This window comes from Lygodium microphyllum, chromosome 8, assembly GCF_053477565.2.
Source record: "Lygodium microphyllum isolate KBCC chromosome 8, Lygodium_microphyllum_v1.1.10, whole genome shotgun sequence".
NCBI lineage: Eukaryota > Viridiplantae > Streptophyta > Polypodiopsida > Schizaeales > Lygodiaceae > Lygodium > Lygodium microphyllum.
The window spans coordinates 120,584,003-120,598,173 of NC_141142.1; the positions used below are offsets into that span (position 1 = coordinate 120,584,003).

General features: G+C 39.6%; 1 protein-coding gene across 2 annotated transcripts; it reads left to right on the plus strand.

Moving 5' to 3' along the window:
* The first annotated feature begins 11,284 nt into the window (after positions 1 to 11,284).
* Positions 11,285 to 13,927, plus strand: LOC148032806 (translocon-associated protein beta (TRAPB) family protein). 2 transcript variants are annotated; one of them, XM_087683478.1, is made up of 6 exons: positions 11,285 to 11,613; positions 12,563 to 12,661; positions 12,759 to 12,867; positions 12,976 to 13,047; positions 13,192 to 13,282; positions 13,380 to 13,927. In XM_087683478.1, the coding sequence occupies exons 1-5, from the start codon at positions 11,429 to 11,431 to the stop codon at positions 13,258 to 13,260; spliced, it is 534 nt and encodes a 177-aa protein (XP_087539604.1). In that variant the 5' UTR covers positions 11,285 to 11,428; the 3' UTR covers positions 13,261 to 13,282; positions 13,380 to 13,927. The 2 variants fall into 2 exon arrangements, with proteins under 2 accessions (XP_087539604.1, XP_087539603.1); XM_087683477.1 differs by lacking the exon at positions 13,192 to 13,282.
* The last annotated feature ends 244 nt before the right edge of the window (positions 13,928 to 14,171 follow it).

A 14,171-nucleotide genomic window follows, 5' to 3' on the forward strand; every position in this document is an offset into this window, starting at 1 on the left:
TAAGCAATGTTCTTTGTGTTCTTCCTTCAAGAATGGTTCCTGTTGCCGTGCCATTTGGGTTCCTGTCACCGCACAACAGGCCACAATGAGTTCTCTTTTAAAGGGCATTTCTTACATAAAAGGTAAAGTGATTAGAAAGAAACACTATCAGATGGTGAAATGTATAAACCATGAAATGAAAATTGCCATATCAATCAACCCATACATTCCACACAATAACTTCATGGAGAATCTTTACTAAAAGAAGAAGAAAATTCAATTCATCCTTTTCTTATGAAGTTCAACTCCTATTTTGATTTTTCATTCACCTATTTCAATTTTTCATTCACCTTCCACTTTAACCCCCTCCCCCTTGGAAATGATGAAAATCCTTCCATGTGTGATATAAGTTAATATGTCAGTCAAGATGTCACCTGAGTTGATTCGGCTTGCAATGTGGAGTTCCTCCTATGTTAGGATCCTATCTAAATGTGGATGTAACATGATATTGTCTTCTAATGATTGATTTCTTGTTATTGCTAATACCCTAAATGAAGTTGGGGCCACATATGTTTGGTCATACTCAGAATTCTTGATATGGCACGTCATTGCTCTGCATTATTCATGATTTGATAACCCTCTTGTTCCCATTGAATGCACAGAGTATACCACTTGTGTAAGAAATTGGGCTTAGATTCAACTAATCATTGGAGCTCATCAAGTTCCTATTGTGGCATGGGAATTTTGTTCTTCTTGAAGGATGCGATTAAGCATTGGCTTAAGGCCTGTTCTCCTAAAATTTCATTGGCAATCAACTCTTTTGCAATGGTGGAGGCCTTTATAAAGATGAATTCGTATTCTTCTCAAGAACATGGTAAGGAACATAGCTTATTTTCTATGTGTTCATCAAGTAGGCCTAAGTCCAAGAGTTTGTAACTTCTAGCAAACAATGTGAAAGTTCAATCCAATCTTTGGATGCACGTTACTAAATCATCTCCTATGTCCATGGTCATATTGGAAGTCAATTCAAGAATGGATTGTCATTGTTGTAATGGCTTAGGGCCTATTGGCGGCTTTGGTTTCGGCTTTAGTTTAATTGGACTAGACAGGTTGATACATGGTGTTTCTACTTTGGGATTCTCATCCAATTTGGTGAGCATGGTTTGAGAAGTTGATTGGGTTTGAATTTTGATTGATGCTTTGTCATCAGATTGTGTAGTGGTGATCACATCAGAGTAATTAGGTGGGAGCTCATTGATGATTGGTTGCTCATTGATTGTTGGTTGAGCTTTTGGTCAATAGACCATTAGAGCACTCATAGATTGAGCACCCTTCCTCTTGGCCTTTCTTTTACCCTATTTTCATTTACGTTTCTCGGTATTATTTTACACAATAGGGCTTTTGGGACCCAATGTGGCCTAGTCACATGTATACCATAGGGGTGCCAACTCCTCCATTTAGGTCTAGAGTGTGAGGCGTGAAAACTATGAGTTCCTAAAATGATTGGCTTTTGTGAGGTTGTGGTCTACGCTTGGGGACCCACTTGATTGTTTGATCCATAGCATTGGGTGTGGTTTCTAGATACTGGTGGGACTTCACACAGTGTACATTGTGGTGCACTACCCCCTCCTTAGGGTTGACACTAGGGTAAACTATTGGTGGCACTACATGCTTTTGGGTGGCTATGATGCCCTTGCTAAAAGCGTTACTATTCTAGCATTGCCTATGTCAAGGTGGATGCATAGCAAGTCGTAGTTAATATTACAATAAACTTATTTTTTGAACATGCAACCCAACAATGATTCCTTGCCAATACTTGTTTGTTAGGTAGTACATAAAATATGATGGATAGGCTCTCACTCTCAATAGAAACCATTAGTTTGCACTTCCTCAACAATGGATAGGACTACCCCCCAAATGGGCCTTGCTCGAAGTCTCATTGTTTGACGTGCTTGTCAAACCAACTCTTGCATCATGCCTTCTCATAGACTAGGGCATGGGTTGTAATGAGACAAGTCTCGGATAGGTATTCTAGCTCTATCAAATGATTTATCCATGCTTCTTCGCCCTCCCATCTCTCTTGGATTGTTATTCTCAAGCTTGGAACAAATAATGATCCCATAAGATAGATCCCATTAAGCTTAATGGGATCTATCTTATGTAATGGGATCTATCTTACGTAATGAGATGAGTCAATTTTAATGGGATCTATCTTATGGCTATTTTGTAGGCTGTCCTATATGTCCACAAAGTTTCCATAAGCTTGTTGTCCTTGTCATTGCGTAAAGCAAAGACTACCTTTGTTAGAACATTCACTAAGATCTTGTTCGTGGATTCAGCTTGACCATTAGCTTGAGAATAATGTAGTGAGGATTTTCAATGGATTATCAAGAAGGTAGATAATAAGTAAGCAATCACTTCATTGATGAAACGTGTACCTTGGTCACTAACAAACTCTATGGGACAACCGAACCATGAGATTACTTGCTCCCAATGGAACTTGGCCATGGTTCTAGTGTCATTTTTACGAGTTGCTTGAACTTTTGCCTGCTTGGTGAGATAGTCTGTATCTTGGTCAGTGAGCACACTATCGTAGGGCTAATTTGACCAATGAAGTCGATTCCCTATTTCTCAAATGGTTGGTGTGTGATCACTAGGGTCAACTCCATTTTATCCTTATGAATAGGGACTTTGGTCCATTGGCACTCATCACTGTGCTTCACAAACTTATTGCATCACGGAATAGCATATGACACCATAGTTGAGACTAGAGCACCTTGCGTGTTATTGTGCTATCTCCACTGAAATGCCCTCCAACATATCTCCTTAAAAGTCCATCTTGTCCTAACAAATATAATTTATAGGCAATCAACTGGTAGGGTTGGACCTTCAAACTTAGTCTCTTTAAATCTGGCTTTTTCTATGGGTTATTTAGCTGATCCAGTCTCTAGGATATGCATTATATCATCCGCCTAATATGGTGTGAGGTCTGCTCTCAACAAGTCTTGTTCATTGGACATTCTAAAAAGATGTGCATCTGGTAGGTCATCAATGATGCTCTATCCACCCACTTCACCTATGAGTATGCAGGATATATAATCTACCATATAGTGATGTTTGCCTTTGCATACTACCACAAAGACATCAAATTCCAAAAGTAGGAGTAACCATTGAGCAATGCATCCTGTTGCATAGGGTTTGTTCACAAGATAAAGTAATGCTTGATTATCCATGAAGAAAGTAAAGAGTGTCACTAGAAGATAATGTCTAAACTTCTTTACCACAAACACCATAGCTAACCCTTCCCTCTCTATTGTGGAATAGTTTATTTCCATATCATCGAGTTGTTTGCTAGTAAAGCTCACTAGATAATCAAGGTTATGCTCACCACGTTGGCACAACACTGCCTCCATGGCAAATTTTGATGCATCAATGTGCACATGGAAGTTAATGGATCAATTTGGGGCTCTTAAGATAGAAACTAAAGTTAGAGCCTATTTAAGCCTTTCATAGGTTTGCTGACATTCTTTAGTCCACTCGAATACTATCAATAGCATGTACAAAGATCTAGCAAGCAATGCATTGTTCAGCACAAACTGCTAGTAGTACCCTATGTAGCCTAAGAAGTATTGAACTCCCTTGAAGTTGGTCGAAGAAGAAAGGTCTACAATTACCCTAACTTTCAAGGAGTCTATTGGCTATCCCATTCCTTGACACAACATGCCCTAAAATACAACCGTGCTTCACCCAAAACTTGCACTTTAAGGGGTTCAATGAGAGACCATATTGCCTACATCATTCAAATATTCGTAGCTTTTCTAAGTGCTCTTCCCAGTTGGTGTGGATGCACTGAGTCATCGATGAATACCTCCAACCATTTTCTGAGCATGTCCTTGAAGATGACACACATGAGGCATTGCAAGGTAGCAAGGGCATTGGTCAACCCAAATGGCATGACTATGTAGGCAAGCATCCCCCATTTAGTGCAAATATCATCTTGTGTCTGTCGTCTGAATGCACTTGCACTTGGTTATAGCCTAAGAAGCCATTTAAGAATGTCATCTTGTGTCTGTCGTTTGAATGGACTTGCACTTGGTTATAGCCTAAGAAGTCATCTAGGAAACTATAGGCTTCCTTTCCTACCACTCTCTCTAGCATATGCTCAATGTATGATAATGGATAGTTCTCTCTTTATAGTTGCATTGACCTTTTTATAGTTCACGCACACTCGAATCTTTCGATTCTTTTTCATGGCTCACTATGGGTGATACCCAGCCTGTGTGCTCTATCTCATAAATGAATATTGCATTTAGTAGCTTATCAATCTCTTCATTCACAACATGTGCATGCTTAGGATTCACTAAGTGCTACGGTTCTCTTGGTATTTCTAAATGTGTTGTTCTCTTGCTGCGTAGCCCTAGAGCCTCCCTCTCTGAGCAAGCCATTCACTCATATACCCTCCTCAAATACTCTTGCTAGCACATTCCACACATTCCTTTGTAGGGTCAAGTTGCTCGCTAAGGTCCTATAAGGTTTTTTGTTGTGGATCCTGTTGATGAATACGGTGGAGACCGCTCTCTCATTGGATCACTCAATTGCAAGTATCCTCTTGTAAAGACTCCTCACATAAGTGACATAGTCTCCTATGTCCTCTTTGTCTTTTTGGCCAACATTCATCAGCTTAACAGTGAGGTTGTCGGAGTATCCTATCTCCAATAATCTCTTGATGAAGAGATCCTTTAGATCATTGAAATTATTGCATTTGGCATTATCTAGATTGGTAAACTAAGTCCATCCCTTGTCTCCTAAGCAAATACCAAATGCTTGTGCCCGTTGAGCGGGATCCATGAGGTTGTTAGCCTCGCACACCTACTCAAATTGCTCAATGAAGCTGTAGGGGTCATTGCGTGCTTGATATTTGTAAAGTTTCTTGGCAACTATGGGTATCTTTATTTGGCTCCTAGTATTTGGGGTGACTCCCAGCCTAGCTAGCAATGGTGCAAAGGTTGCTCCACTTTGCTCAACGCTGATGTTGTCTAGTAATCACTTCATGAGCAACTTGCTCACTGTAATATTTGCTTCTAAGGCCCTCTCCCTATCAACATTTCCTCTCGCGCTCTGTTTCTATCTGAGATGGCTAGGATCCTATGAACCTCATTGAGCTCTCTCTCATGGCATGACCTCTGAGCCCATTGCTCTTGGTTATAGCTTGCTATGCACTGCAATGCGATCCTTCCTAGCATCCTCTCCTCCTCAAGATCGACTATGATATCAACTACAAGTCTTCCATGATGCGCTATCCTTGTGTGTTGGTCATATTGTGTGATAAGTCACTGAATGTCATCCAGGTATCCTGCTACGTTAGGGTCAAGGTCAAGGTTGAGGTCATTCTTATTTGAACTAATACCTACCATGGCGGTTGTCTCTTGACTTACTAGTATTTCTATGAGATTAATAGGCCAACTAAAGATGTGTCTCTAATCTTGGTTAGTCCTTCCTTCCCTCAGTGGTTTGATGGTGTTGTCTTCCCTAGATCTTTGTCTTTGGTATCGGGTCACTCATCTAGTTTTCAGGGTTGCACTCCTACTAGTGGGTTTGTTTCTGAGCTTAATCCCCTTTAGTGTGCTCCTTGTAATCCAACCAATCTACAAGTGTACATACACTTACATCTTTGAGCAGTGTGACTCGATGTGAGATGTGCGAAATCAGGCTTTCCAATTTTCACATGCACTTAAGTGTCTATGATACAGGGTGCAACCTTTGATGAAATCAATCACATCCACACTTATACCAATCAGTTTCATGCAGTTGCAACTCTTTTGCATTTTGAAGCTCTTGTTGAGTATCCTTGACCCAATCCTTGAGCTTATTGATCACTTTGAGTTGCTAATGTTAGGCTCTATGAGGAGCTCAACAATGGGACATTGGAGGGAGACTTCCATTGTTTTAAGAGTTTGATTCACCTACGTGGAAGGTCAAAGTTGCAGCAAGAAAATGTGCACATGAGGGAGATGAGAGCTCAAAGTACAAGAACAAAATCTTTCTTACTAAGTTGCTTAGAGTACAACTTGGGTACACTCTATCTCACACTTGATAATGACCCATAGGTTGTTTATATAGCCTCTACCAAGCTAGGGTTAGGGTTTTCCCTGCCCCTTAAGGCCATTCACATCCATCTGCCCTCATATCCCTTGCTTAGGGTGAATTCCCATGCCTATATTGTAACACCCCCTCAATGCGAGGGTGGTATTGCATCACAAGACATGTTAAAGTTCCCCCCTTCCCTCAATCAAATGGGATGCCTTTATAAATCAGGCTACAAGGATATTCATAGGTAGAGGATGTTACAAGACTCAAAAGACTCGATCATCTGTGGATTGGGAGGCAAAGTTGGCCTCTAATTCCTTAGATACTGGCAGAACACTGGGACACTTACTAGTGATATGCCCGATCTTTTTGCATTTGTTGCACTTCATTTTGTCAGGGTATTTCTTCCAGCAATTGCTTACAATATGCCATTTTTTGTGACAAAAGGAGCACTTAGTAGAAGCGGTATGGACTAACACTTGCTCACAGGAAGTGACTGCTGAAGTTCCTTCTATTCTACATACTGGGGTTAGGGTTTCCCTTTTAGGTTGCACATGGTCTACCCTTTTTTTATTGATTGGCCCTTCCCCTTTTGGCATGCAATTTGGCCTTTGTGGACACAATTTTAAGCATATGTAAATAAATATTTTTTGCAACTCTCACATCCATTCTAGGTCTTCTAATGTATCCTCAAGCATTATAAAATGATTGCACAGGAGTGAGCTAGGATCTCACTTACTTTTTACAAGAATAAAATATATTTTTATTCCATAAGTGATGGATTTGAAAAATTTACAATTTCAGCTCATGGATGAATGGTGCGTAAAATAATGCATTAAACTCTCAAATTTACATAGCTTTACAAAATAATTTATGCCACACTTGATCAATCTTCTTGCACTTTAACTCGAACTTTCAACTTGTCTTTAGTAGGTTGTCTTCTATATAAGGGTTAACGTTTATCCAACTTGCTAGCCAAGTGCTAGTCATATGTCACATTTCTTCGATGTGGTTTGACGATCCTTAAATGTCGAAATCTTAGATGTGCATGGAACACCATGAATGGTAGGGTAATGGCATAAGGTAATTGTTGTTGATGAGGATTGTAGGTTGCTATAGTTAATGGTAACCACGCTCCATTACTACTCTCTCCTATATAAACAATGTGCTCTCCCTAGAGGTATGTCTACCTAACCTTGCAGTGGAGTAGTGAATGTGCTCTCCCTAGGGGTATATCTACCTAACCATGTAGTGGAGTAGTGAATGTGCACATGAAATTGGGAGATGGGTCTAACTCTAAGTTGCCAAAACTTAGGGATCCCCCTCTTGAGAAACCAACTAGTGGAAGGATGTGTGGTGCAATGCAATCTTGGGTGACAACTACCAAGCAAGTGTGGGATGTCCTACCCTTGAGGTGCCTTATGCAGTGGGGGAAACAAACTAGGGGTTAGAGATGGTGTTGACTAGTCAAACTACTAGGTCTCTCTAAATTGAAACTTTTCCTCTCATTTTGCCATTTTCTTTTTTCTTTTCTTTTAATTTATTATTTTGAAATAATTGATTTTGGAATTCACATTCATGGAGTGATAACAAAGTTTGTGACAAGCAACTTGAGCTCAACAAGTATTCCTTAAGTGTTTCTGATAATGGAATGGATGACTTTGGAAAGAATGGATGGGTACATTGGATGAACATATTGTTGACTATATCTTCTAGAAGGGCGAAGCAGTATGATGAAAATATTGGTGCTCAAAAATAGACTCATGCCATTACAACTTGGTTGATCCTAACATTGACATCAAAGAAGACTGGGGGTAGATTGCCTTTTGTAAATGGTTGGCTTGTGCTTCACCAAGTTAATCGAAAGCCTCAAGTAGTTGCATAATGGTGATGAAGGCTAGATTTGGGCAACTAAAGCACTTTTTGATGAAGTTAAATAAGGGCTTCATTATATCCATTGGTTGAAATAGATACACCTTTTCATGTTCTTGTGGAGGGTACATTTGGAGTCTTTGGCAAGTTGTACCTCCCATGGTCTTGTGGACTATAACCAAAATGGTGTTAGCTTAGATATGGACAATAAGTCATATGAGCCCTCTCTATTAGAGAAGAGTAGTAGAATGTGAGTCAATTGTGTTCATTGGCTACAAGCCAATGTAGCATTATGTTGGTTGCATCTTCCAAAATTCTCTTAGCTTCATGCTAAGGTAAGTTTTTTGGTCTCTTCTATTATTGTACACTTCAACAAATGCAACTATATTATGTTGCTTCAACCACTTTCTTCCTATCTTGGCAGTAGCCTTAATGAGAGTCTCGGTGGTAGAAATAGATTGCACCCTTCTAAATCATGCCTCTTGTGAGACATTGAAGTCAAATAGTACAACAACATCTAGCCTACGAAAGTTCTGGAACTTTTTGAGAGTTTCTTCAATGTCTTCTCCTCATTCTTTTGGTGTTGGAAGTATTGGGATGAAGATATTGGCACTTTCTCTATTTGGGCCTTAATAATCATGATCATCCTTTTGTATCACTCTTGAGCATACATAGATATCTCTACTTCTTCTTGAGGCTCTTACAAATCTTCATCATTTGCTTCTATGGGGAAGTCTACTTCCCATGGGTCTATGTAGTTTGGTGGTAATGACACCACTCTTAGTGGTTCCATGGCTTCTATGGAAGCCTCCTCATGTGGATTGGGATAGACCCTTGATGTTGAAAGTGTTTAAGAGAATGTAATAATCTAGAATCCCATCTCTTGGTTATTGTAGCCTGCATATTTCAAATGTTCCACTAAGTTATCTTTAACTTGCTCTTAGGTTGGTACTTTAACTTCCTAACCAAAGTCATGTATAAGTGAGGATATGGCCAAGAAAAGTTTAAAATTTAGTCCCTCCGCAACTTTAGTAGAAAGTGCAATAATAATAAGGATCACCTTCCTATAAAGCTCCTATTGCACATAAATGATGTGCTCACATATTGTGGCTTGTTCTTTTTAGTGGACCCCTCTTTGCAAGGCACTCAGCAACTTGCAATGTTTCTATTGAACCCATCCTTAGTTCCTTGCCCTTTTTGTGCTTCCTCTTCTACACTCTTTATTGCCCCTACCAAGGGTGTAACTATGGTGTTTTTGTAGCCTTGTGAAGGCTATTTTAAGTTGCCCATGTGGCAAGCAGATTTCCTCTAGTTCTGTGCTTAGGGTGGTTGTCTTGGCCATTGAATCCCATGCTTCCTCAAACAAATGTCATATTGGCATTAAATATCTTAGGAAGCTTTGAGAATTAGAATAATGTCATCTATTATTAGTTGCAAATCTTTCAAAGCTTTAAAACCTTCCTTTTTATGATGCCATATAATTCAAAAAGAATTAAAAGAGGAAGTACTTAGAAAACAACATTGGAGCAAGATTTAGGATTGTGAAGGCTAGTAGGATGGAAACTTTTTATTGAGTTGGTATAATCTCCTAGAATGACTCTGACATATGACATGTCCCTTGGACAAGCGAGATTAACACATTTTAATTCAAGTTCACGATTTTGGAGCTTAGACATTATAAGATTCAAAAAATCTAACTTAAAAGCTATGGTGCTAAGCAATAACGAGAAGATCACATAATGATCCAAAGAGTAGATGAGCCAAATCATGTCAATCCTCCAAATTTTGTTGGGGTTTTGATATTTTTCATAGCCACCACGAATGTGTTGATGAGATGAATTGTGGGCTCTAATTGCTCCAATGATGACATATTGATAAAGTACGGGGATCCAAATTTTGTGAGCACACTTTAATACCAGTGATGCATAGGGGATCCAAAGTTTGTGAGCATAGGCTTGGTCTAATACTAGTGATGCAAATCAGATGGGAAGTGATTGTCAAAAGCTTTGATCTAGTCCTTCTCTCATTTTTCTTTCTCTTAAAATTTAAAATACACATAATAATATTAAAAAAGTAGGAGGACAACCAAGTATTGGATACAATCTCCACCATGCATACAAGACATATATTCCTCTATATATGTATTTAGTGTATTGATCAATCTTTATGCACAAATGAGCCTTTTCCATAAATAGAGTGCATGCTAATAAAATGTGATTGCATGCTTAGTGCTTGAGTCAATGTTCGGACCTTATTAACCAACTTAATGAATAATCAACAAATCGAATGAATACCCAAGGCTAGGTGTTTCATAAAAATAAGTAGTTGACAATGTTGCAAAAAGAAGTATCCAGTAGTGTCATAAATTAGAACATTGGTGCACTTCTGAAAGAAATAAGAGCATGCCCCAATGTCAAGGAAGAACCATGTAGGCCATCATCCTCGTGGAAATAATGCCACTTGGTAGCACTAATCGAATATACGTGTCCTAACCACAAAGATTAGGAGCCTTATTGTTCTAATCTATAGCTCTTTTATTTGAATGGTTTAGGTTAAGTTTTCCCTTCTGAATATACCTAGCACAATAAGTTTTTTTGGATATATTCCCATGTGGGAAAAGGGGCTATTTTTTCTCTTGTTTTTGCCCATAATGTCCAACATTGTGAGCTTTTGCTTGAGAGGTATTGTGTAGCTAGCTAGGTGGGATTGTGGGTAGGGTAAGGGGGCCACTTTAGTGACAATTAAAAGGCCTCCCTTCGATCTTCCATCTCAAGGATAATCATGTGTTTCCACGTACTACGCTTTTTACAAGGTGAGCTCACAAACACAATTTGATGATATGATTTGATAGATATAGTGTTATGCCAGTGTGCTAAGATTTTTATTGTGTTGAAATTTAGGACTAATGTTGAGCATGACAGGCTAATAGGGAGATTTATGACACAATCCTACCTTCGAATGAGTTGATTTTAGCCGATGCGGAGACACCCTTTGTTCTTGAATTAGACTATTCATGCCCCAAAGCAGGGAGGATTGTTGATACAATATAGGATTGGCCCCCTTACCGTAGCAGGTTGCCTTCGAATGAGTTGATTTCAACCAATGGGGAGACACCTTCCATTCTTGAATTAGATTGTTTGTGCCACAAAGTAGGGGGGGACTCTTGATACGATACATGATAGGCCCCTTACCCTGGGATGTTACCTTCAAATAGGTTGATTTCAGCCAATGAGGAGACGCCCTCCGGTCTTGAATTAGACTATTCATGCCATGAAGTAGGGGGGATTTTTGATACAATACAAGACTGGCCCTGGCCCCCTTACCTAAGCAAGTTGTCTAAAACTTTGTGGAGAGGATTGTGTTGAAGAAAAGCAAGAGCCCATGCCTAGGTTTTACTCTGCCCCTTTGAAAACTGATCATCATTGTGCCTTATTTGACTATATTGGTAGAGCATTGCACTCTCACCTCGCACACAGCAGCTTGAAGGAGAATGGCTATGGCCTCCGCCTGCCTCCTCTTCTTCTTCTGTCTCGTCGCATCACTCCTCTTCGTCTGCCCGTCGCGAGCTGCCGACGATGCGTTCCTTGTCGTCCATAAGAAGGTCTCCATCGCTAAGGCCAAGCCTGCTTCGGAGCGCTTGACGGTCTCCATTAACCTCCACAACGTCGGATTCACGTAAGCTCCCTCCCCTCCCTCTCCTCATTGCACGATCTTCTCTATTGTCGTATATTTTTGAGTTTCCATTGGCTGTTTTCCGAGTCCAATTGCAAGGATCTGATGCTCTCGAAGGAGTATCGGGTAAAGAAAACTTAGCGCAATTTTCCTATCAGACATAATCTTTGCCCTGATTTGAGAATTTAGCATCCGCAATCGAGGTGCCTTTTTCGTGTTTGTTTGATCTTACTCTGCATCATCAGTCTTCTGATGTTGCTTTGAACTACATCACCTGCAATACTGATCTTGTCAGACGTAGGGGGAAAAAAACTAATTTTTTTCAAAAATTAGCCTTGAATGAAGGCAAATTCATTCGGACCAATTTCAATCTCACATGAATTCTTTAGGATCAGACAAAAAGATTCTGTGCTTGCCGTCCAGCCACAGGAAGTTTTTGAATCTCATGACTGCAGTCAAAGCTTTACACATTTTTCATCAGACGATCAGGTGTTTAGTCTTTAGTTGAGTTTGAGTGGAGTACATATACTGACGTATCTATCCAGATGTTCTGTGTATCAAATCATATGCTGCAATCAGAAGAGATCAATCTGCAGTAATTGTAAATCCGACCACTTATGTGCCCTTTATTTGGAGTGTTTTGCATCAGAATCAAGCTGTAAGGTATTTTTGTTGCAGCAGTGAAGTTAATGTAATAGTCCCCAATGTCCTTTCAATGTGTTCTTGCATAAATTGAAGGCAAGCGGATGTTTACCTGTAGTTAGTTTATGGTCTATCTACATTTGGCACTCCAGTGTAAATAAATAGTTGGGGTTAACTTAGTAGCCGAGCTGAGAGGGGGAATTATTGAGCAACTTGAGATGCCTCTTGTGGAGCACTGTTTCAAGAAGGTTTACACAAACTGGCTTTCTACAGGGCGATTATACTTACTACGAGTGCATGTTTTCTTCAGGACTGCTTATGATGTTGCTTTGAACGATGACACCTGGCCCAGTGAGAAGTTCAATGTTGTCAGCGGAAACACTTCTAGTTCTTGGGATAAACTGGAAGCGTATGTGCAAGCACGTGTTAAATTTCACTAGAGTGATAAGTTTCCTATTCATTTCTTCGAGAGATGCCTTGTTTGAAAGCTTATTTGTGTATGGCAGTGGAAAGTCATTGACTCACACCTTCATTCTGGAGCCATTAGAGAAAGGTCTCTTTCATGGGTCCCCCGCTATTGTCAAATACAGGGTGGCTGCAAAGTCTGCACTGCAAGTAAGACCCTTATATGTTGTTTTCCAGAGTGACCCTAGCAGTCGCTGGCCAAGAAAAGTCTTACTTGTTTAACCCTGACACTGGATAATGTTTGTTGTTGATTGAAAGGAAGCATATTCAACTCCCATTCGTGAGTTAGACTTGCTCTCAGAAAGGTCTCCAGAACAAAAATATCAATGGGTGCGTCCACTATTCCAGCTTCTTCTTTATTTTCATGAAATTGATTGTCTGACTTGACAATTAGCTTTCTTTTTTACTGATTCTTCTTATTTGTTATGCTACTGAACGGCTTGTGCACCCTTGGCAATAACTGGGGCATGGCAGCTGAAGGTACTACAAATATCTTTTCAGGGGCTTAAAATTTTAGTTGGCTTATTAATTAGGGTTGGATAGTACTCAAGTCAGAGATGTTAAGGTAGATGTGATATCTGATGATTTTATATAGGAGCAATGTGGTTGTACTTCTTATGCCTCTTGAGAGGCATGCTCACTGTCCCTTTACTTCTTTGCAGATTTTAGCTGCAAAATATGGTCCTCTTGTTTCTGTGATTTCCATTGTGGGTATATTTGCTTATCTGTTGGTCACACCTTCCAAGTCAAAGTCAGCAAAGGCTAAGAAGAGAAGGTGAAACTTATTTTTGCAGCAGAATGGATGACAGTGTTAGATTTTTACTGTTCCATTCACCTTCAGTCAAATCTTCAATCCTCTAAGTGGATGAGTCGCCCTGAAGTTTTGTAAGTAGTTGCTAGACTCTAGTTTTCAAGAGTGGAAGAATATATTCAAGCCCCTACTTTTACTTAAAATGGTTTAGGTGGCACCAATTTTGAAATGTGTCTGAATCCTTTTACTATTTATCGATTGGATGCCCTCACTGTGAGGCATGATCGATAGCCAGTGATTTGGACCTTGCATGAAGAGAAGGCTATTTAATGTGCTAGCCGTCCTGTGTTTTGTAACAGTTTTTGAAGAAAATGCTGTGTGCTGGAGTTTGAGAAATAGGTTATTTCACAAGTTTGTGGGATGTATGCAAGTTGATTTTAATGTATTGTCTTACTAGTATATTTTGTTGGAAGTGTAATGTTCTAATTTTGTACTGGTTTGCCTTTCTTCTGTCATTGAATAATAAATGTATCTGTTTGCTCTTTATGCAAGAGTAGATAGTATATCAAGGTTGATTTTTTTGAAGCTTAGAGGATGAAAAACTGAATTTGATAGTGCTTCAAGCACTGATACAATTTTTGTATCACATACATTATTTGATTGGCTTTAGATAGACTCAAAGTGGGTTCTAGATGCATGCAGG

Bases quoted from the DNA above. Each gene is read 5' to 3' on its own strand.
- LOC148032806 (XM_087683477.1), top strand. From the start codon at position 11,429: ATGGCTATGGCCTCCGCCTGCCTCCTCTTCTTCTTCTGTCTCGTCGCA. The intron at 12,868-12,975 runs GTAAGACCCTTA...GTTGATTGAAAG, and splicing joins CTGCAAAGTCTGCACTGCAA to GAAGCATATTCAACTCCCAT. The intron at 13,048-13,379 runs GTGCGTCCACTA...ACTTCTTTGCAG, and splicing joins CAGAACAAAAATATCAATGG to ATTTTAGCTGCAAAATATGG.